The sequence below is a fragment of the Chlamydotis macqueenii genome, chromosome 8, assembly GCF_036417535.1.
Source record: "Chlamydotis macqueenii isolate bChlMac1 chromosome 8, bChlMac1.mat, whole genome shotgun sequence".
Taxonomy (NCBI): Eukaryota; Metazoa; Chordata; class Aves; order Otidiformes; family Otididae; genus Chlamydotis; species Chlamydotis macqueenii.
In genome coordinates, this window is record NC_141563.1 from 36298580 (window position 1) to 36320837 (window position 22258).

General features: G+C 41.6%; 1 protein-coding gene across 1 annotated transcript in view; it reads left to right on the forward strand.

Annotated features, from left to right (window-relative positions):
• Window positions 1-378: 378 nt before the first annotated feature.
• LEPR (leptin receptor) overlaps window positions 379-22258 on the forward strand; it is a 34864-nt gene continuing 12984 nt past the window's right edge. The window contains exons 1-9 of the mRNA XM_086753160.1: window positions 379-408; window positions 4297-4355; window positions 6841-7149; window positions 8136-8253; window positions 13869-14074; window positions 16467-16612; window positions 17312-17456; window positions 20117-20260; window positions 20587-20704. Coding sequence (XP_086609286.1) covers window positions 4316-4355; window positions 6841-7149; window positions 8136-8253; window positions 13869-14074; window positions 16467-16612; window positions 17312-17456; window positions 20117-20260; window positions 20587-20704 — 1226 coding nt within the window. The 5' untranslated portion in view covers window positions 379-408; window positions 4297-4315. The remainder of the gene's footprint in view (window positions 409-4296; window positions 4356-6840; window positions 7150-8135; window positions 8254-13868; window positions 14075-16466; window positions 16613-17311; window positions 17457-20116; window positions 20261-20586; window positions 20705-22258) is intronic.

Here is a 22258-nt window from a genome sequence, read left to right on the forward strand (position 1 = left end):
TATTCAGCGAAGTGCTGTTTTTAAGAGAATAAAGCACACGAGGGGAAACATCACCCCGTCCCTTAGCTGTGAACGGGGCCGGGCTGCGCTGTGATGGAACCCACCTTCTGTCGGCCCCCCCCCCCCCCCCCCGGCATTTTGTGTGTGAGGGGAGGCCGCGCCAGCCCAGCCCCCGGGTGGTTGCCGGCCGTGAGGCGGGGAACCGGCTTCTCCCCGCCGTGAGGGGAGGCGAGCCGTGAGGGTGGGGCGGGTGAGGCGGGGCCGCGGGCTCTGCCGGGGCCGCTGAGGGGAGCGGAGCCGCCGGGCCCACGCCGCTCCCCGGCCGCGCCTTTCCGCCGGGGCGGCGGGACGCGACCACCGCGGCGTGACTTCGGCTGCGGTTCAGGCTCCGGGAACGAAGCGAAGTAGGTCGGTGAATTTACTTTTTTTTTTTCCATCTCCTTTTTTTTTTTTTTTTTTTTTTTTTTTTTTTCTTTAATTGAGGTTTCTTTGCGGCTTTCCTCGCCTGACAGGCGTGGGGCTGGGGGCCCCTGCCCGCTTCCCGCCCTCCCTCCCTCCTTGGCGGGACGCTCCCTGCCACCCGTGCTCCGTCCGTGAGGGTGAAGCACCCCTCTGCCCCCTTCCCGCGTGGCCGTGGGGGAAGGGGGCAGCTTGGGGGTGCCACGCGTGAAAAAAACAGGTGGGTTTGTTTTCGTTTTTTTTTTTTTTTTTTTTTTTTGCTAAAATACACGTTGAGACTGGGACACGGGTCCTTCAGAAAGAGCGGTCCTGAGCCTCGCAGATCAGCTCTCGGAAGGAGCAGGCGGCTTGGGAGGCTGGCATGCTGTGCCCAAATCAGAGCTTTTTTTTTTTGTTTTTGTCTCTTGAGGCTTAGTGTCTGAAGCAAAAGAAAAAAAGAAATCTCCGTGAGTGTGGGCTGTGAGTCACTGATGCTGCAGAAGCCATTATGAGCCGTTCTGATAGAAGAGCACTGTGGAAATTTAATGTTAATTATTGGCACAGCATTTATAAATAGAGTTTATAACGAAAATACTGGGAGCCCTTAACTACCAAGTGTGGCTGTAATATGAGGGAGCTTTAAGTTGCAGCTAGTGACAGGAGCTCTGCTTACAGCTGCACGTAAGGAAAAACAACGTGTGTTCATCAGTGAAAAACACCGAGGTAAAGTGTTTATTAAAAATGCTTTTCTCTGTTGCTGACTTAAAATCAGGACTATTTATGCAACTTAACTCTCTCAAATTGTGCGTTTTGAGCGTGCACACACTTCAGTACTGGACACGGTGCTGAGGTAGCGGGGATGCAGGAGCAAAACCAACCACTGTGCTTCAGCACCATCCAGAGAAATTGTGCAGTCCGGAGAAACTCTTAAGAGTTTGAGGCGGTTTGCTGTTGAGTTTCAGGAGAGAGGGTTCATCAGCAGGCTCGGAGCCTGGTTTTGTAGCTGTGCTGTTGTGCAGGAGTGAGAAAAGGGTAAGCTTTGCTGCTGGTTTACTGTACTTGGTGTGTGGGGAGACATGCAACTTGAGTTGCCTTGGTTAAAGCTCTGGTGGTACTAGAAAGCAAAAATATCCAACGCAAGTCAGTTTCATTGCTATTTTGTATGTTCCGTTTACTCTGAACTCTTTATTAGTAATGTTTACTAATACACTAAATGACAAACAAATGAGATGAAATTCCATGCCCGGGAGGGCTGACCAAAAGCCACTGGTCTTGCCAAACCCAACAGAAATGGGAAGCCCTCGGCACCCTTAAAGAGCAGGCCAGAGAGTGCTGTGAGTAGGCATTATTACTAAAATATTTTTATGCTTTATTGAGATCTTTTAAATATTGAAAAACAGCTGTAGCAGAGTGTTTGCAAAAGTCAGAGACAGTTTGTATGCTTGCAGTATTATGTTCCTGTTTCCCATTAACTAGCAGCTGTTGTTGTTTTTTTGGAAGGGTGGGAATAAGAAAAAGGGAAAAAAAAAAAAACCAACTCCAGATCCTGTTTGTGTGTGGGGTAAGTTACTTGAGGAAAAACAGGAGATCCTGGCCACTGAGTTTCTGTAAATTTCTGTAGGCTTTGAAATTGCTCCTTGAAAACCATCTGACCTCGCGACATTTGCTCATCTAGTCTCTTTGTCCCTGGAAAGTCGGTGAGAATATTGCAGTTGAGTTGAGTGGTGTCAGGGTTTGTCCAGGATGGGTTGCAGAGAGTTGGCGCTCTTGGTCACCAGTGCCACCCTCTGTTTGCTGATGTTCAGACTGGACAGGTAGACCTGCCTCGTCCTGCAGTCCTCTTTTCACGTGAACCCTTTTTTTTTAGGTCAGAAAGGAGACATGCAGAAATGTAAGTTGTAAAGACAAGAAACTGGGAAAAAAAAAACAAGCCCTGAGGCAGCTCGAGAAGGAAAAGGAGCATTTTCAGTACGTTTTCCGTGCCCAGTGAGCAGGTGTTTGTGGATAACCAGCCATGCTTGTTTCAGACTGTGCTGAAAATGTTTCCCATGCTGATATGCCAGTGGATTGCATGACTTCTCAGCCAGCCTGAAAAGAAAAATAATCTTGCATGCCTTGTTGTCTTTGCTTGTTGTATCTGCTGTGCTGTTTTTTAAATGGGATGTTTTTGTTACGAGAGCGACTCTCCTGACTGAAGTTTTTTGTACAGTGGTTAGCATGGAGATAATCATACTGTTTACATCTGAAACGGGAAACTTTCTTGTATGCAGCAGCAGCAAAGGTGGTGATTTCAGAATGCAGTATCTTAAGACAGATGTGTTAAAATGAGCCCTGATTCCTTCCATTTGTGTGGATACCTCCCCAGCCACGCTTAAAACCATGTGTCCTTGGTGTGTGAACTTGTTCACTCCAGGATACAACTGTAGTTACAAGTTTTAATAATTCTTCTTTATTTAACTTCCTGTTCTCTATAAAAGTGTTCTTGTAAAACTTGTCTTCTTTCTTGCAATTAAGTGAGATTATAACTTTCCCTCTTGGAGGCGTGTGTGGTTTTGTTGATCTGTGGTTGCTTTCCTTTCAGCCTACCGTGGGTATTGCATGGATGAAACTAACACAGCAGCTGCTGTTAAGGCAATTAACTATTTGTCGTCTTACTTCCAGGAACAAATGAGAGATGATGTTTCATGGTCTACTTTGAAATAGTGCAATGAAATCTGTGTGGTTACCAAAATGGTGTTTTTTTTTCTTTCAGATATCTAGGAGCAATAGGGCTAAGAAATCTGGGTGACAGTTTTTGCTTCTCGCAGTGCCTGTGATGGAAAAGCAAGTGATGGACCATAACTTTATGAATTATTTAGAGCTCTTGATGGTGGACATTCTTTTACTTGCTTTGAAAGTGAGAGCTTTAAAACATTTGTGATAACACCCATGACATGGATAACTTCATAAGCCATTGAAATATATACCTGATTTGCTTGTACAACATACGGAAGCAATCTCTGCCAGTTTCCTACAGAGAAGTGGTTGAGCTATGAACGATGAATTTTTTGTTGCACAGGGGCAGTTTTTCATTAAACCTTATATTTAATAGCATGAATAGTGTGCGCTCATATCAAGTAAATAATTTTAAAAGGGTTGTTTTTTTTTTTCTTCAGTCAGAAACTTGGAAGAAGACTAGATAACTTCTAGGCTTTTGGGAATAATCCCAGCCTGTATCACTGTGAAATGACAGACTTAATAGAGAGTTGTAGCTAGGTAATTCCTCTGGCCTTCATGACTCACCCGTTAAAAAATAGACTAATGGAAGAGGTACAGGCAAGGTTGGCCTCCTAACAGCTGTGCTGAGAGGCACATTTTCCTCTGAAGTAGGAGTTGTGAAGCACTGCCTTTGAAATTTTGAGCTTTCCTCTTTAATTGCTCAAAATGTAGCTTCAAGTGTACTCTGATTATCTGTAACCCGGGTGAATGGGGAGAAAAGTGGATGGGACTGACTCATCTTGCAGACCGAAGTGAAGATGGTCTGTGCTAAAGAAATGGCTTGGCTCCGGCTCCAGCCCCAGCTAAATGCGCAAGGGCTTACCTAACAGGAGAGCTTGCAGGGAGACAAGAAATACTGAAATATTGCAGCTTCACTGACCTGCTGCTTCAGGTAGACAGCCTGTTGAATCACCGCTGCTTGAAGCCATCCGTGGTCAAGGCTTAAATGTTTTTTTCTCAAATGGCATTCTGGTTTTCTTCTTGCTTTCTGCTTACAAAGATGTGAGTATCAAATTAACTGAAGTGGACTGAAAGGAAGCCCTAATGAAGTAACAGACTGTTAAATATCAGCTCTCAGTTAATTTTCTATATGTGTTTCAGATCAGCTCCACAAAACAAGATGTATGGGCAAATGATTCTGACCATGTTTCTGCTATTGGGTAAGTTACTAAAGACTTTTAAGATCACGAAACATCAGTAGAAAGTGTGCGGTGAGTCAAGACACATTCAAATAAATGCCCCAGTCAAAATTTGGTAAGGTTCATGAGCAATTTATTTTGTTACCCTGCTAGGTCCAAAAGTGGATGAGGAAATCCCAGTTCCATCAGAACTGCAGAGTTTCAGTTTAGTTCAGTGTAGCCAGGGTGTCACTTCGAGTTTTTACGTGGCTGACGTTCCTCCTTTCACCTGCACGGTGCTGTGAAAGGGCGCTCAATTAACTGCAAATGCTGGATGTCATAAACTGGTTTTCTAATTGGGCAGTGTCTGTAACAATAGTGGTGTGCTGTTCAGGGACAGCTGGTATTTGGCTTTCATTTTTTGGATTAAAATAAGAACTATTTAAAGACTTTTGGTGATGATGCTTAGGGAGAAAGCAGATGCTGTAACCCAATGAAGTGGGTTTCAAATTTTGTGTTGTCTTGTATCTTCACAAAAGATGGATAGATCATTAGATTTCTATATCTTCTCTGTATATAAATAAATCTTTTTATATATTTATATCTTTTCTATATACATCTACATCTTTCTTTATCTTTCTATGTACATACCTTTATCCACTCAGTACCAAATATTGCATATTTTGAATACCTTACATAATCTAAACATACTGGGTACCTTTTAATTAGAAAACCTGGATGCCTCAGGGAGTTTTCATGAGGCTTCCAAGCAGCTTGTCGCTACCTGATGGCCTGTGATGACTGAAAGTCAGTGTATCTGTTGAGTGGCCGTCTCCGTCCGATTCCAAATAAGCAGGTAGCCACGGCTGGCATCTTTGTGGCACTGTTGACCCAGACATGAAATAAGCCGCTGTTTGAGGGACAGAACTGTAAGTGATGGCCTCCTGCGTGTCTGTGTCATGGACAAACTGTTACGCCTGTAGCAGGAAAACATTCTTAAGGCATGCTGCAGTTTATTGAGCATTTAAGAGCTATAGCAATCCTGTGCTCAATGTTCTGTATTGTAATGCGTTGTAGTTCTTTTATTGTTTTACCCCTTCTGTGGAAGTGGTAAGTTGTTGCACACATTTTAACTTTATAGGATTTAATTAATCCCGTGAGATTGTCTGGTGCGATATGTGAGGGAGCGGTCGTTTTTTAGAAGAAGAGATGACTGGGAGGAGTCTCTTCCCACTCCCCAGCTGACTCTCTGAATTGGGCAGTATGTTAGTTGTCTGTCCTGCTCCATAGGCTGTCACATCGCTTACTCCCTTGTCCTTTTTCAATCGTGTATCATGGACTAACAGTCTGTTTGGTCAGCTGAATACTCTGCGTGCAGCCAGGAGGCCTAATGAAGCTGATACTTACAGAGGCACAAGCTCTGCTAAATAAGAGGGGAGGAAAGAACAGAGCCCTTCAGGAGTCTGGCAATAGAAAATTTGTGTAAAGAGAAAACAAAACCCTTTAACACAGTGCATAGTAACACCGTGTCTGCTTTTAAGGTAGCATACATCTGCTTTTTAAAAAGCTTTTATTTTGTGTTTTTATATTCTTTAACTTACACTTATGTGCTATTAACCAAACAGCGCTAGAGAAATTCTGTTTTTCTTGTTTTGGCTACTGCGAGGCATAGAGCATCAATTAATTTCTATCTAATGAACTGCTTAAAATATTTATGCCCTTACTGAGCAAAAAGCTAAATGCAAAGTGCACAAATGACCCACATGCCTTTCTGTAACTGGAGCTTAAATCTTTGGAATTCACGCAGTGTTTTACAGTAAGCTCTTTCCAAAACCGACATGCTCATCATTCTCAAAATCACTGTTAGCGTAATTCAAGCTATGACTTACTAACAAGAGCTACAAATGCAGTCGGAGCGATTTCATTTTGAAGAATCTAAGTCTGATGGAAAAGATTATTCTCTTCCTACACCTCATTTCCCAGATAATGCCCTGGGGTTGCACGGTTACATCCAGTCATGTATTCTTGTAATACTGTTCCTTGGTATTTAACAGTTACAGTGTGACTGTACGTGGTGTTTGCAATGGGATTGTTTTTTCTACAGTAGTGGAGCTGTGTTATAAGAGCTGGATTGCAAGTGTCCCAGCACTGCAGGGGGAGATGAGACTCATAACCCTGTAGTGTGTGGACTTAGGTTTAGGATTCACTGTATTTTGAATTAATATAAGCCAATTTACCCTGAGGAGATGCTTCCCCTGCGGTCGTGATCTTGACCTATTTCAAGAGGTTGAGAAAACAAGAAGTTGGGACTAGGGACTTTGCTGGAGAAGGCTGGCATCTGTCAGTTGTGACACCAGTTCAGAGGAGATATCTTCAGTAATTTTGTCTGCAACTCAGAGGAGAATAGCCCCCGGAAGTAGTCTGTTTTTTAATGTAACGAATGTGTTTCTGTGTAACATCAGCCACCCCCTTTTCATTGTCAAGTAATAACATTTTATTTCTCATATCTTTGCCTTTATATTTGCAGACTTTCTTCAAATGGCAGTTGCCCATTGTATGGTCCATCAAATTCCTCCCAGGAACTTCACGTTACCCTGTGTGCTGCTGAATGAGACATTTTTGAGTCCTTTCTCTTCTGGCGTTGTAGAGAGCTGGTCTGGTTTGAGGAGACAGCATGGGGCATGTGAAACCAAGCCTCCCTTGCCAGCGAATGAAGAAAGTTTTCTGTGCTGCCTTTGGAGTGATAACAACATGGATTGTTCTTTGTACAGAGCAAGCATGCAAGCGAGGAACCTTATTCCTTCAGAAGTAGGTGTCTCTGCTTCTCAGGAAATAGGTAGGTTTTCCATTCAAGGCCATAAGAAGTTACTACTTCTTCAAAAGGTGGTTGGGGTTTTTTATTGTTTGGGAGCAGGAGGGTGGGTTGTATTAATGAGAATTAATTTTTATCCAGAGCAGACAACATGGGATGGTAAAATCCTTCCTCACGGAAGTCTGTAGTGGAAGATGAAGGAAATTGTATAGCACCGTTTCAAAGGGAGAAAAAAAAAAAGCTGGCTGACTTTCTAGGGGAATCCTAAATAAAATATGTAGCACTGCATGTGAGGATGTAAGCCCAGATCTTCAAAGGCGTTTAGACCCTATGGGAAATATTTAAAATATTTTTGTGGATATGGGCTTTAAACTCCTTCAGGAGGCGGAGGAGATGGAGAGCAAGTGCCATCTGTGATGCCTTAGTAAATATCTGTACGTGGATTAGATTGAATGATTTTTTCCTAGGCTGTTTTTCTCCTCCTGTAAACCCCAATCTCTGAGCAGCGTACTGGCCCACTGGCATACTGCTATCAGTGGCAGGAATCTCATTGACCTCAGTAGAATAGAATTTCATTTTACTAGAGCTGTCCCATGGAACAAGTAGATCTCTGTTAAAGACTGCCACACTAAATTTGTTGCTCTTCTGTATGCCATATAGTGCACAAAGTGCAGACAGTACAGCCACATAACGGTAGCAAAACCTTCAACCAGCAGCAGCAGCTTAATTTCTTTCTTTCCCTTGTGGCCTTATCCGTAAAGCCAGGTAAAATATATTCCTTCTCTAATTAATGCAGCAGCTGTTAGCCTTTTAAGTGTTTAAGGGCATTTACTGGTGCTCAATTCAGCAAGTATTACTCATAACCATTTGCACACTTGTGGTCCAGCCTCACCTTCATGAATATGTGTTACTTGTCCTCTCTTTGTAGGTGGATTTTATTCTGGCTCTTCAGTTATTTTCTTTTGGTTTTAATATTGTTCAGAAGTGTTTCATCCCTTTCTTTTGTTCAGATTCAAACTGGAACATTGAATGCTGGATTAAAGGCAAGCTGGACCTGTTAGTTTGTAGCCTGCAGTTTTTGAAGTTGCACTCAAGAGCCGACTTGAAGGTTAATCTTTTATATGCTGTGTAAGTAGAGACTGTTAAATGTATCACTATTAGCATTAGAAATCTGGAAGCATTTTCTAAAACATCCACATTGGCCTCTCAAGCTTGCAGCACAGTGGCAGCATTAGCTTTGCAAGCAGATGATATGTTACGTGCCTTTGTTCTATCTGAAAGTAATCTTGGACAATATGGGAAGTTTGTTTCTGTCTCTAAATGAGAAATGGTTGGAATTGAGAGTCCTCCTCTAGTCCTTTCAGGGTTTCTTAAAATGCTTTAGTTAAATCAGTGTTGACTTGCTAAAATATCTTTAATTTTAAAGCTGTGATCTTGGTTCTGCCTTTTTAATGCTTTTTACTGTAACGTTCTCTCTCTTGAAGTAATTGGGTTAACATTTAATACAATGCCAAATGCTGCTCTAGTCACATCGATGCCTCTGGGAGACACCCACCTGTGCAGTTGTCGCTGCGGTAAATATTCTTTGGAATGGCAGTAGATGGTAATTGTCCTGACTGTGGCGTGGGCAGGTCTTGTATGCATGACCTGCCTGATTTGGTCATAAACAGATCTATTTGACTCCACTTACAAAACCAGAGTGTTATTTTTTTTGATTTACTGATAGATTGGAAGGAATGGCATGAACACACAGACTTAGTTTCCTTAGGAAACAGACTGAACATAAATAGTTGAATTAGCTGGATTTACAGGTAATGACTTTTACTTAAAAAGCCAGATACCGCTTGCCACAAATTATCCCTGTAGTCAGGTGGAAAGCAACTGTATTAGCTGGTAATAAATATGGTTGTTTAGTTGACTTGATATTTTAAAGCTGAAATCAGATTTTGAGTGGGTTCCCATTTCCAGCGTGCCTCACTGCTTCGATTTCTGAAATATGATTTTGTGTGTGTTTGTGGGAGAAGTAGATCTGACTTTGCCTCTGTTCCATCCAGTCTCAACTTCAATAGAAATATCTTTGCCAGTAATCCTGGTATAGTAACCTCTATATTGAATTTTTTGGTATGCCTAACGTCTGTGGAACAACAGATTTGAGTCCCAGCTGGGATGAAGAGGTTCTTTGTATCATGAAGGAAATTCAGCAAGTGTCACGCAATTTATGAGAGCAGGCTGTATAGACTCACTAGAGTCCTTGTGGCATTTCTGTATTTGATGACTTTCACTGCAAAGACGAGATTCAGTGCAGTCCCTGACACTGGAGAACTTGTTTCACTCTCTAGATTTCATATTAATATTTTTCTTTTAGGATCACTGTGTTCTGAGGGAACAGCTAGCAAAGCATTTCAGATTTTGGTGAGGTGACAGCTTTCCCTGTTGGCTTGCCACCTTAACATTTTATTCACATGAGCCAAAATACCTTGAAAATATTCCCAGTTTTAAAAATATGCATTCCTGGCATGTGTTACTCCCTGAGAGTCTGGAGATCAAGCCCAAATTCTCAGATGCAGGACAGGCAGTGTACAAAAATAATGACCTAGAAGAATCTATGACAAAAAAAACTTGGGTCCTCAAGAGCTTTTGATTTTTTCAGTGTTAACGAAGTAACCTTTTATTTTACACATCCACAGTTTGCCTGATTGTGAATGATATCAGGTTACTTTGAACAGAAGATGTGTTGTTCTGTCCAAACCAGTGCTATGACAGTATTCTGCAAGAGGCTCAAGCAAGGGTGATGATCAGGCTTTTACCTTCCCTAGCAGCCTGTCTTCAGGAGGAAAAGATTATTCTGAAACTTAATGAGACAAATTAGGTTAATTGTCTACCAAAAGTGAAGGATCTTTCTAGTTGTGTGTATTTTAGGAATGCTGTAAACTCTGACGGTTAATTACATTAACTGAAATCACTTAGCCTTAGGGATCTTTTCGTAGCGACACGGATGAATGCTCCCAGTTTAATTTTGAGCACTGATGAGAATTTGCCCTTTCAGCAGATGGTGATGTATAGGGTGTGCTCATATTTCTGACCTATTTGAAGTACCTGTGTAGCTCTCCTTTAGTCCTGGGCCTAGGCTCTCATGTTTTTAGGGCTAAATCGTGCAATTTGCCTCAAGACTGGTGGCATGAGTTACACATTGAGCCTTCTTCAGCTCGAGAATGTTAATCTTTCATGAGAGACTTACCCTGTCACGAGCCAGGCATCCATCAAGTGTTCTGCAGTTTAATGGGGCAGCTTGTTCCAATAAGTATTGTCCTAGGGCTACTATATATCAAATACGTTCAGATGTAATTATTGAAAATCCTTAGAACCCCAGGCAGCTTTGTCTGTCAATTCCTAATAAAGTAGCGCTTGAACAAACACAAGATACAGAAATACTGAAAGCAGAGTTACGACGGTGACCTTATTTCTGATATGCTTCAACATGGCTACCTAAATGTGATGATGTACCTTTCCTGAAATTAGAGGAATTGTAGAAGTTCATGTATTTCTCCTAAAACTATTTTGTCCTTCTGCTTTCAGTTAGGTGTTCCAATTGCAAGAAATTGATTGAAATTCAGTAAAGGCACTCTGCAGCTTCTAACTTAAAGTCTAAAAGTTCACCATAGGGCCACAGACTAATTTAACATAAGTAACACCACCTTCCGAAGTATGGCTGAATTGTGCACCTAAATACAGAACGTTCAGCAGGTGTTAACTTAAGATGTTGACAGAAAGGACTGTCTGTGCACAAGTGGGAAGTGCGGTGTTTGGAGTGGAAGAGAAAAGCAAGCCTTGGACTCCTGCCCTTGTTGCAGTGTTAGTTACTTCTGTGGTTCAGGGCATGCAGGATTTTCTGCGCCCCCCCCCCCCCCCCTTCTGCAATGTTGTATGCTTTAGTCCCATGTTCCTGCTTACAGTCACATTGTCTTTGCACATTCTTTTTCCCTTCTCTGCCAGCCATTAAAACTTAAGTCCAGTTCACTAGGTTTCTGTTGAATCTCGGAGGTGGGCTCTGGTAAATCCATTCACAGAATGTTCATGTTTACTACAGATCGGGGTTTTGCTTACCTCTCTGTGCCAAGACAAATCTCTCCAATTCCAGCAGCCAGTGCTATAAAACTGAATGAGGACATAGTATATGCTCATATATTTTATAAACCCTCTCTCTTTCCTTCCCCCCACCACAAGTTACATCTGGCTTAGATCTGATCGCTGCTGCATGATGCAAAGTGCTTTTCGAACCAGGATTTATAGCTTCTCTCAGTGTGCTGCAAGTCTGATGGAAAACTCCAGTTTTTAGTAGCCCATTGCTTTAAGTTTACCCAAAATTTCTCCTCTCATTTTACTGAATGAAGGCATTGACTTCTGAACTTTTGAGTGCTTCATAAGCATCAGCTCCTCTAAAGTCACTGTCTACGGTTTAGGAGCAATAGTTGTTCTGTGACTGGATCCATCTGCAGCCAAACTGAAGATGACAGGCTGCTCGTGCAATCCCAGGCTGTTGCAGTTCTCCAGAATACCTGGGCTTTCTGTCCCTTTGCTTGTAATCCGGTTTCATACGTTTAGCCCAGGCTTAGCAATTTGGAATAAGTGGATGATCGTATCCTCCATTGATCTATTCTCTTATCCCAAACTCAGTTTTGTGAGAGAGCCTGTGTGTCTTGCACTGGCAAGATGGTTAAAAATTGAAATAATTATTAGGAATTATTAGGAGAAAGACGGGAGGATGGTGTGGTGGTAGCTGTTTTCCAGATAGATCAGATGAAAGACGCAGTTTGATGAAAAGACTACATTCTTATGGATTGATTGTGGGTTTTTGGAGACTAATAAAATCTGTGAGCAACAGTAGAAGGCGGAGAAACTTAAAAGAAAATTCTGCAAAGTCTTTGAAAGGAAATTTGGGAGAGAGAAGTAGAACCACAAATATAAAAACAAAAATATTCCAAGTAATTTAAAAGCTGTGCGTCTGCCAGATACCATCAGCATAATGTTCCATAATTCTCGTGTTCTAAAGTCTGAGTCCTGGTAAAAATTATTTTAGGAATGTCAGTTCTGACTGACTGTAACACTGATAAACGTAAACTACATGTTCCTGTCAGCCTGCATGGCTTATGGGGTCATTACTGCAGAGTACAGGTGCTATGAGGGCATAGTGTTACTGAAAATCCTTGTGTTACCAGCTTCAAAGAGCATCCTAAAAACAAGGTGGATGCGTAATGAGTGCGTGTTGGTCAGCGAATGATGAGGGGAGCGGGGCCCCTGTGGAAGGAGATCCGTTTGTGTGCATTGTGGGTTCCCTTGCAGTGCCAGTCAGCGTGATTTGCGCGTGCTCTTCCCTGTCATTCATCGGCGCTTTGTCTGCTTCCAGCCTCTCCTCAGTTTTGGATCTTCACTTTTGTATGTAGGGCAGATTGTGGTAACAGGATCAGCAAATCACGCCCATTTCCCCTGTGCTCCACAGTCAATTAAATGTACTAGGTACCAAATTGACTAAAAACAAATGAAAAAACCAGAAAATCCTGTCCTTTCTTCTCCTCCAAATGTAGAGTTCTCTGCCCTCCCTGAATTCACGTTACAACCAACTATAAATCTATTTAAAACTTTTACCGAAATGTTCTTATTCATTAACTTAAATTTCTTTCTCTGAATTAGTAGCACAAAACCCTTGCTATCCAGAAATAATTTCAAAATTATTTCAGAACAATTCAAAATATAAGGTTTGGTGGTTTTTTTTTTTTTTTTGTAAGGATGAAATGTCAAAGGCAGGAAGGAATCCAGGATGGTTTAACTGTCAGGATTTGTCTTGGCTTTGCTGCTGTGAGAAGTTTGGCCAAAGTATTCGCAGTATTAAATTCACGCTGTGAAGCAGGCCGGTGTCACTGGATACCTGCAGTATACCGTAAACCCCTGTCTGTGCCTGAAAGAGCCCAGAGAAGATCTGTGGAATAGAAATGAGAAGGAAGAATACTTGGGTAACTGCTGGTTGCTCTCAGAATTGGAGCAGCTTTGTGCCCACCTGTGCAGTATTTATTTCATAAATCGAGGATAGTTTGACTGGAGTCCACAGAGATTGAAAACATGTGTAAAAGAGCGCTCGCATATATGAAGATTGCTCTAAAAATGCTTAAAAAACATGCTTAGAAAGCATCTGTGTGCTAACATGTGCAGGGAGAATAGTGTGGGTCATCTTCATTGTGCCTCTGGAAGTTGACCCAAGGAAAATTGTCAGTGTTTCAGAGATATGAACTGAATGTGATGGCCTGTGATATTTTTGTACCCTGTAAAACATCAGCTATCATCAAGAGACATAGCGCATGACTGCTTGTATCAGTATACACTGCTTACTTTGTCATTCTCTCATTTTCAATGTATTGAAATCATATTATTAGAAAACCTGATTAAACTGTTTATGAAACTTATGCCCATGCAGCTACTAGTTCTTTAAAACTTTAAAAGTTTGGTTTAGACCATGCAATTTTTGGAGTGGGTTATGCAATCAAAAACTGTGTGTGTTACACTCTCAAGGAATAAAAAGTTAATAGAAGAAAAAGGCAAAAAAAAAAAAGCTTGAAACTTTTAAAATTACTTTTTTTTTTTTTTTTGGAAATAAACCTTATCCAGAAGGACAAACCTACTCTATTGAGATAGAGTGTAGAAATAAATACTTTTTTACTTTGGTTTATGTTTTTTTTTTTTTTCCCTTGCAGATCAGAGCTGTCGCTGGGAGATGTATCTACGAGCTCTCTGCAGGGGACTGTCATGGTTGCTCAGTGTGACTGTAGTGAGTACGACAAGTGTGAGTGCTGCGTGCCTTCTCCGAGGCTCAACGACACTTACATCATGTGGCTGAAGGTTACGGTCGGTGTGACACCGCTGTGGTCACCTTTGATGTCAGCCAAGCCCATCGATATAGGTAAGTACGACCTCTATTTTAAACCTTTTCTAACGGAGAACAGCAGCAGGATGTCTCTTCTGGAGAAGGAGGGCACAGACAGAACAGGAAAAGGTTTCCTGGTGCTGTCTCGCTGGCTCAGGGTGGTGCTGTACGCGTTTCTTAGCTGCCTAATGCCTGTCTGGGCTCCAGTACAAAACCATTCTGAGCAAAGGCCAGGCTGTCAACATGCTGGAGCTTTCATTTCTAATCAGGATCTCTCCGTGCTGGAGTCTGGGGCGGCGCTGGAGCTTATCTGTCTATGTTGCTGAGGACTCGAATTAAAAAATGAGAGGCAGAAAAGCTGTTCCTAACATTACTTGGCAACTAAAACCACCTCTTTTCTCAAGCACCTTTGTTGTCCTGATGCGTTCTTCCTTACACATACAATACCAGCGTTTTCCAAGTTGGAAAACATTCCTCTGTATTTAATCAAGTTAAAGCTATACTGACATTATGAATTTGATACATGTTGCTATCCAATATGCACAGTTATTGCACATCTTGGCAAATTTCAAACAAGCAGGGCCTCTGTCAGCTGTGGGGCGAAACCCAGAAGTTTTGTAAACTTCTTCCTAGCTGATGTGCTTTGCAGTCAGACTAAAAAAGTCTCTTTGTGGGCTAGTTTTGAAGATCAGAGGTTGCATTTTTCATCAGGCTGCTTTTAAATTCTGCTACAGGAAAAATTAAAAATTCAGAGTTGTATCTGCCAGTATTTAAAATGACATAATTAGTTTGTTCTGCTTAGTGAAGTATATTTTAAAAAGGCATAATATTAGTATATGCTCTGCCAAGATTTAGCTCAATTAAAATTATTTTGAAAGTGAAACTATGAATACTTGTGCAGCGTAGAGTTGTACATGCTTACAGATGATGTTAGCAGAACAGGTAGCACCAGTGGAACAGACATAATTATCTGTATTGTAAGATTCACAAAAGTGTGGTGTAAAAGTTACTGACTTTTGTTTTAAAAGCTAGGCCTCCTCCCAACTCACTTCCTGCTGATCTTCATTAAGCTAATTGCTTTGAGATGGTATCTAAGTCATAATAAAATAAGATCTGACTTAATGTAGTGAATTTGTACTGAAAATAATAACAGGGTTTTGGTAAAGTGAGTGAGATACCAGTAATACCAGTGAACTGAGACACCTTGAAGAGCTGAGAGATCCATGAGTGGCCATTTTGTATTTAATTTGATAGTCATAGAGGCAGACTCTTGCTTGAGTGGACCCCACAGGCGCTGTAGGAGGTTCCAGGTAAGACTGATGTGTTGTCTGATGATGTGGTTCAAACGATAGGAGGCAATTCTGGTTCTCTGTGGCACTAGCTGAGGGCCATGGACACGCTGCTTCTTCCAAACTATCAGTGCAGTTACTGCTGCCAGCCCGCCTTCCCCTACGTGGAGGTTACCACCATTTTCATTCTCCCATTAGAACTACTTCGATGAGCCTTTCCCAGCACTCCTATTTTCCAGGTTCGCAAAAACATTGTGTAGACAGCATAAAGCCCTGAAGTAATGGTAATATCTCAGGAGCTGGACACCCAGTGCAGCTGGAACTCGAAGTGAACGTGTGCCCACTGCCTGAGACCGTTGGAAATGCTTTCCCTTCAGCTTTTGCATGTGCTGTTTGCTCTGCGGTGGTTTTCACAGGATATTACTCTTGCATGGGGGAAACTCAGAGCTGTGAATGAGGACAAGGTCGACCAAAAGACACTGTACTTACACGGTGGTTTGAAAAGGTCTCAGTAACAGGTAAAAGTAGGATCTGGGTTCCTTGCCTTTGTCCAAGGAAAAGTGAATGTAATCCTAATAATCACTCTAAATTGCCCATACATTTTCCTTTCCAGAGAGTTATCTTCATCCTTGTGGGAAATTTCTGAAACCCTCCATTTTTACTTTACCCTAATTTAGCTCTCCTGGAGACCTTCTTTCTTAGCCGTAATCACTGCGTAAGGGATGGGAATATTTAGAAATTCTTGTTGTACAATATGAGGACATAATCTGCTGTTTGTTAAGGAGCTGAGCAAATTGCTTTGGTCAGCACTGCCATCCCTCTCAGTACTCTTTTCAGCAAAACAGTTTAGTTCTTGGTTTTCTTGGGGAAAATTGTGGCACAAGGCAAGAAATTCATGTAGCTCTAAGGTGAACGCTAGGTCAAGCAGCATGTCCTGATAACTAAGTATATAACTAAGTTGTGCTTTTCCAGTGATACTACACAACATTAGTCTGCCACACACTAGCTGTAGAGCAGCTCTTGAAAGCTGAGTTTAAAGAAAAGGCATGAAAGAGACCCCTGAATCAGTAGAAACCCATTACTGCCAGCAATCACAGGAATAAGGTTAGTGGTAAACTTGTCGGTTAATTTGTCCGCAGTGAAGCCTGAACCTCCTTTGAACCTGCATCTGGAAATGACAGAGAAAGGTCAAGTGAGAATCTGCTGGTCCAGCCCTGAGGTGATGCCGTACCCACTTCAGTATGAAGTGAAGATTGCTGCAAATTCAGGTCAAAGCGGTTGGCAGGTGAGTCAGCTGCTCGCTGTTTTATGATGAAGCGGTGCGGGTCGGTGGGTCTCTTCCAGAGCCTGGGCTTTCTTAGCACCCTCCTTGTCCTTTGGCAGTGGCTCTGCTGGGCTGAGCAACGTGGCTGGTCTGGCAGAGCTGGGCATGGCACACTGGTTTCTCCTGAGCTGCTGTGTCCAGTGGACGCTGGTAAACGTCAACAGAGTGTGGTGAAGCTGGCAAGCCGGACTTCACATCTGTTACGCTAGGAGAGCCACTATACAATGACGAAAGAAGACCCATCTCCTGTTGGGTCTTACAAACAAACTCCCATCTTTCTTTTTGGATGAAATGCTAGATTCTGTGAAGTCTAAAGGCAAAGTTTCCTCTCTAAAGCAAAACCCAAATTCCATGATACATGCATATGTTTAATATTTATAGCTTTTATTAATGAATTGCTTTTTCTCTTGCTACTGCGCAGCTGGCTCTGGAATAAAAAGCATCTGTTAATTACCAGCGCATAATGAAGTAACATGTTTTCCACAGAGGCATGCAACCTCCACCATATTCAAATTTACAGCAAATTTAGAGAATAAAGCTTTCTTTTTTCCCAACTTACTACCTGAAAACTACTCTTTAGACTATTTGTTTCGGTTCCCTGTATCTCTTTCTTTTTCCTGTTCCATTGTACAACAATAATGGTTTCCGATAATCCAACAGATGGTTCAAGCTGCTGTAGAAACCTCACTGGCCATAGACAATACACCACTTGATTCTTCATACCTAGTTCAAGTGCGGTGCAGGAATGGCCACGGTCCAGGTTTCTGGAGTGACTGGAGCACACCGTATAATCTCAATTTGGGAGGTAGGTCACGTGCAATCGCCGACAGACAGTAAGTGGTCTTTTGGAACAGAACAGATTTCCCAGTTGGTTTTGTTCTGTGGAGTGAGTATTTGAGAGCATGTGTTACCCAGGGAGGTACGGTATGCATGAGTTGGGCTGAAAACTCCCTTGAAAGTTCTTTCCCCTTCTGCTTCTCTTTCTGCATGGGTTTGCCTGAGATTCTGCTCTTCCTTGGTACAAGGCTTGCACTAGAAGAGTTCTGGAATAACATGTGTAGGCTGCAGAGTCAGCTGTGTGACACCTCCTTGTCTGGCCCTGTTGCTTGCTCACCAGCACCTGTGCAGACCCAGAGAAAGCTCTTTTTCTAAGAGTGTTCCTGTTTCAAAAGACAGTTGGCCGTGTTTAACCTCTACTTAATACAAGATTTTTCTCCTAATGCCTTGTCTAACTGATAGTTTAGTATGAGGCTTTGTAGCTGAAATAAAGCACGGGACACGGTTTGGGGTTTGTAGGTTTAACGCAATCCATCTTGGTTTGCAATGCCGACCGCGTTCATAAACTGCCGAATAGCCCCAGTCAGTCAGTGTTGATGAATGTGGCTTTAGCGTTAAGCGTATAATCTTACATACTGGAATCAATTTAGTTCCCGCCTAGGGCGAGTTCCTGACGTGTCACACACAGCAGGAGCTCTCCTGGACTGAGTAAAGGGCTCTTAGGATTTAATGAGGTCCCTTACGTCACCATAGCTCCTGCTAAAATGATGGGATGTAATGGCTCTTTTTTTTCATGGTCAGAGTATATAGAAGGGAAAGACATTTTGTGTGCAAATCCTTGGTCAGCTATCAGGATTGCTGATTCGCTTTGCAGATTGAGCTATTTTGGGCCAGCCTAAAAGATCTCGGGATTTTTTGGATTGTGTTTTTCCATGCTCTGCTTACGGTTAACTGGAAATATTTTGGTCTGTGTTGTCACAGCTATCCTCTGAACTGTTACGTGACAATACCAGTGCTTTACTAGGCACACACATGTATGCCTGCTTCCTGTGTGCAAAACAGTGTAACATATGTGCTTAAATCAAGTACCAAGGTAAATAATAAACTTAGCAGAAGGAGCTGTCTTCCAAAAAAGCTGATAATACACAGACCTTCGTGGCTCAGTTCTTATTTTCAGAAAGGGTTTATGAGTGTATTGAGAAATATGGATGCAAAAGACGTGCAGTAGACACTGTTAGATTATTTTTTATTAATCCTGTTACGGGATATGTAATTGTATTAAATACACATCTCATGAGCAAAATAATCCCCTTGTGACAAACCTGATGGCAGCGTGGAGGGATTAATTTCTTCACTGCGGGAAGCTCAAATTGGCGTATTCTGGCAGCAGCCAGTGCTAGGATGAGGCAGCGCAGGACAGTGAGCGTGCAGCACAGCTGGGAGCAGCGCAGCAGCTGGTAGAGGAACACTGCCTCGCATTTATGGAGGCGCAGGAACGCTGGAAGAGTAAATGCTGAAATCAGGCAGTTATATTTCTGTGCAGCCAACCGGTTTCACGTTCTGATTTATAATTAACATGGAAGTCTTGGACAATGACAATATTGTAAATCCACTCTACTATCTGAGAAGGCCTGTGTTTTGGGAAAATCCTAAAAATATCTGACGTCGTTCCTCAACTGCGGAGAGCAAACCTGACCTTTTAAGGATTTTGAGTCGATCTTTGGCAAACTGTTCCTTTTCAGCAGGTGTCTGACACCTGTAGCTTCCCTAAGTACCTGACTCACCGGGGCTGAGCTTATGCGTGTTTTCAGTGTCTTTGTGCCTAGGTGAATTAACTGACTGTATCGCTGCTGTCGCTTGGTAATAACTGTGCTGCTGACATTGGAAAACAAATTTTTCAGACGTTAATCTCCTGCTGACTTCAATAGGAGCACGATTAGTAACTACTGGAAAGCTTGATTTTAAAATTTTTTTCAATTTATTTTTTTTTTTTCAGCCTCCTCTCCCTCGATTCTGTTTAGTAATTCTCTGAAAATCTCTGTTCCAGTGTTACAGTACTGCTTCAGCGAACGTATGATTTCAGCATCCTTGCAGATGTTTTTTTAATATTGCTGTTCTCTTATTTGGATTGTCTCTCACTTTTACCTGAGGACAATGTCACGATTTTAAAATTTGTAGTGTATTTTTTTTTTTTTTTGAGAGACACATCACAGAAGCATACCCTTTCTAGGCTGCAAGTACTTGTTGCAGTATTTAAATAAACTGACCCGATGCCTTAAAAAAATGGGCTGAGTAAAAAGCAGCAGTGCTACAGTTTCCCAGGATTTAATTTACAGGAGCCCGTATGATTCCCTGTTTCCCTTGTGCTGCTATGTATTGCTTTCACTGTACCCTCCAGTGATTTTCTGCTCATTTAATTCCAGTTTGCCCTGGGGATATTAAAGATAACTTTTATCAGAATTTACAAACATCACTTACAGAGAGAGACAATCAAAGGCTCATTTCTGCCCCTCTCATCTATTGTTGTTAATAGTAATTAAGAAGTAGGAAATTTAGAAATACAACTGCATAATAATAATAATAATAATCATCATCATCATCTGTTGACATGTGCTTTTATGGAATTTTTTTGTTCGTATTCTAATCTCAATGGATTTTTTTTTTCCTTTTTTTTCCCCTCCTGTGTAGCTGAAGTCCTGTACTTCCCTCCTAAGATACTGACCAGTGTTGGTTCTAACGTTTCCTTTCACTGCATCTATAAAAACAAAACCAAGATTGTAGCATCCCAGAATATTGTTTGGTGGCTGAACTTAGCAGAAGAAATCCCAGAAAGTCAGTATACGCTTGTGAATGATCGCGTAAGCAAAGTTACTCTTTTCAACTTGAAAGCAACAAAACCTAAAGGAAGTTTCTTCTATAACGCGTTATACTGTTGTCATCAAAATAGGGAATGTCATCATAGATACGCTGAATTATATGTAGTAGGTAAGATTCCAGATGATTTTAAATTATAATTTTGGTGCATTTTGATAGTAAGTTCAGAATATTCCAATTTTAAACTCCAGTTAGCTTTTATTAAGCAGTTATGACTTGTAATGCTTTTTTTGTGTGTAAAAAATTTTATCTTTATTAATAAACTTTCAATGTGTTTTAATTAGATATGAATATTAATATCACATGTGAAACAGACGGGTACTTAACTAAAATGACTTGCAGATGGTCTGCAAACCCAGACACGTTGCTCCTGGGGAGTTCCTTGCAGTTTAGATACCACAGGTATGTATAGCCCTTAGTGCACTCCTTATGTCTGGAAAAAAACTGTGAAACCTGCGGATGCAGTTTGGAAGCCAGTTCTCTGAAAGCAGATGTGTTTGCTTGCATCAGTTATAAAAAATATTCTTCTAGTTGCTCTTATCTACAATTTGTAAAAAAATATAAGGAAAAAAACCCAGTCACAGTGGGAGTGACTGAGCACTGGAGCAGTGGCCCGGAGAGGCTGTAGAATCTCTGTCCTTGAGGGTTTTTAGATCTCGGCTGGACCCCAGGCGATTTTGTCTGGCTTTGAATTTAACGCTGCTTTGAGTTGGAGGTGGGACTTGAAAACCTCCTGACGTCTCCGTTCAGTCTTTGATTTTTCTATAGTTCTGTACCTTCTTTTCCATATACAGACTGTAGATAAAAATACAGAGATGGAATTAATTCATTCTAGCTGGAAATAATTTTGCTCATGAAGAGAGAATCAAGCCTTGGTTCATAAAGGGAGTATTGCTTTACGAGGGTGGCATCTTTGGTGGCTGCAGCGATGCGTGGTTTTCATGGTTTTGGTGCAGTGCTTTGGCCTAGCTGCTTTTCAGATGGTTTAATTTTGTCTGTCTTCTGGACAGAGCAGGAGAACTGGGGTGTGGTGCGCAGCAAACACATTGTTTGCAAAATACAAAAGTAATTATTAAATCAGTGGTAGCATTGTCCTTATCTTCATTCATGTGCACAAATATTGCCCGAGATAGGATTGTTTCACCATGAAACTGAAAAACCCCTTTGCGTCTCTGGTATATTGAGCTCGAGAGTTTCTTAGAACCATGGTAGTCTTTATATAACAAGACAGACAGACAAACCCTTCCTGAGAAAAAAATTTTTAGTTTTACTGCGCCACTGGACTGGATATGCAGGAGTTTTGGCAAACAAGCTTAAATCAGCCCTGAGAGCCTAATCCCTTGGAAAGCTGTGTTGTCTTCTCTTTTGGAGATGGGCTGAAGTTTTTAGCTATTGTAATACCCAGGTGAATATTTCTCAGGCTTTTGTGGACTAAAGTAATAACTGGGACGCTTGAGATTTCAAGTGGGGGCTTTTAGGGCAGGATTAGTGACTAGCTGACTGCTAGGGTAGGTGTTGTTTCAACTGTCTTCGCAAATACGGATATAATGAGTGTACTGCTGGGCAGGGAGCTTGAAATGAAAACCACGCTCCTCTTGCCATGTGTTTTATTCCCACTTTTTCAGGTTTAGCTGAAATGTTTTCTAATATGAAGTGATAATCTGTACATTTATTACAGTGTTCCTGCTAGATCAAACGGTGAACATTAATACAGACTGAGAATGCTTCCAAGATGCTAGTGTTTATTGTGGTCTTTCTTTTTGTTCTTTTTTTTTGGTTTGTTAATAGCAAGTTCTGAAAGAGGGAAAATAAAAAAAAATAAAATAACTCATGGGGGACCATGTGAGTGTAGTGACTACCAAAAAGTTGAAGTATAAGATGTTTAAAAATGTATACTCATGAAAACACCAATATCATTTGAATAACATTTTATTGCATACTGGAAACAAAAATACA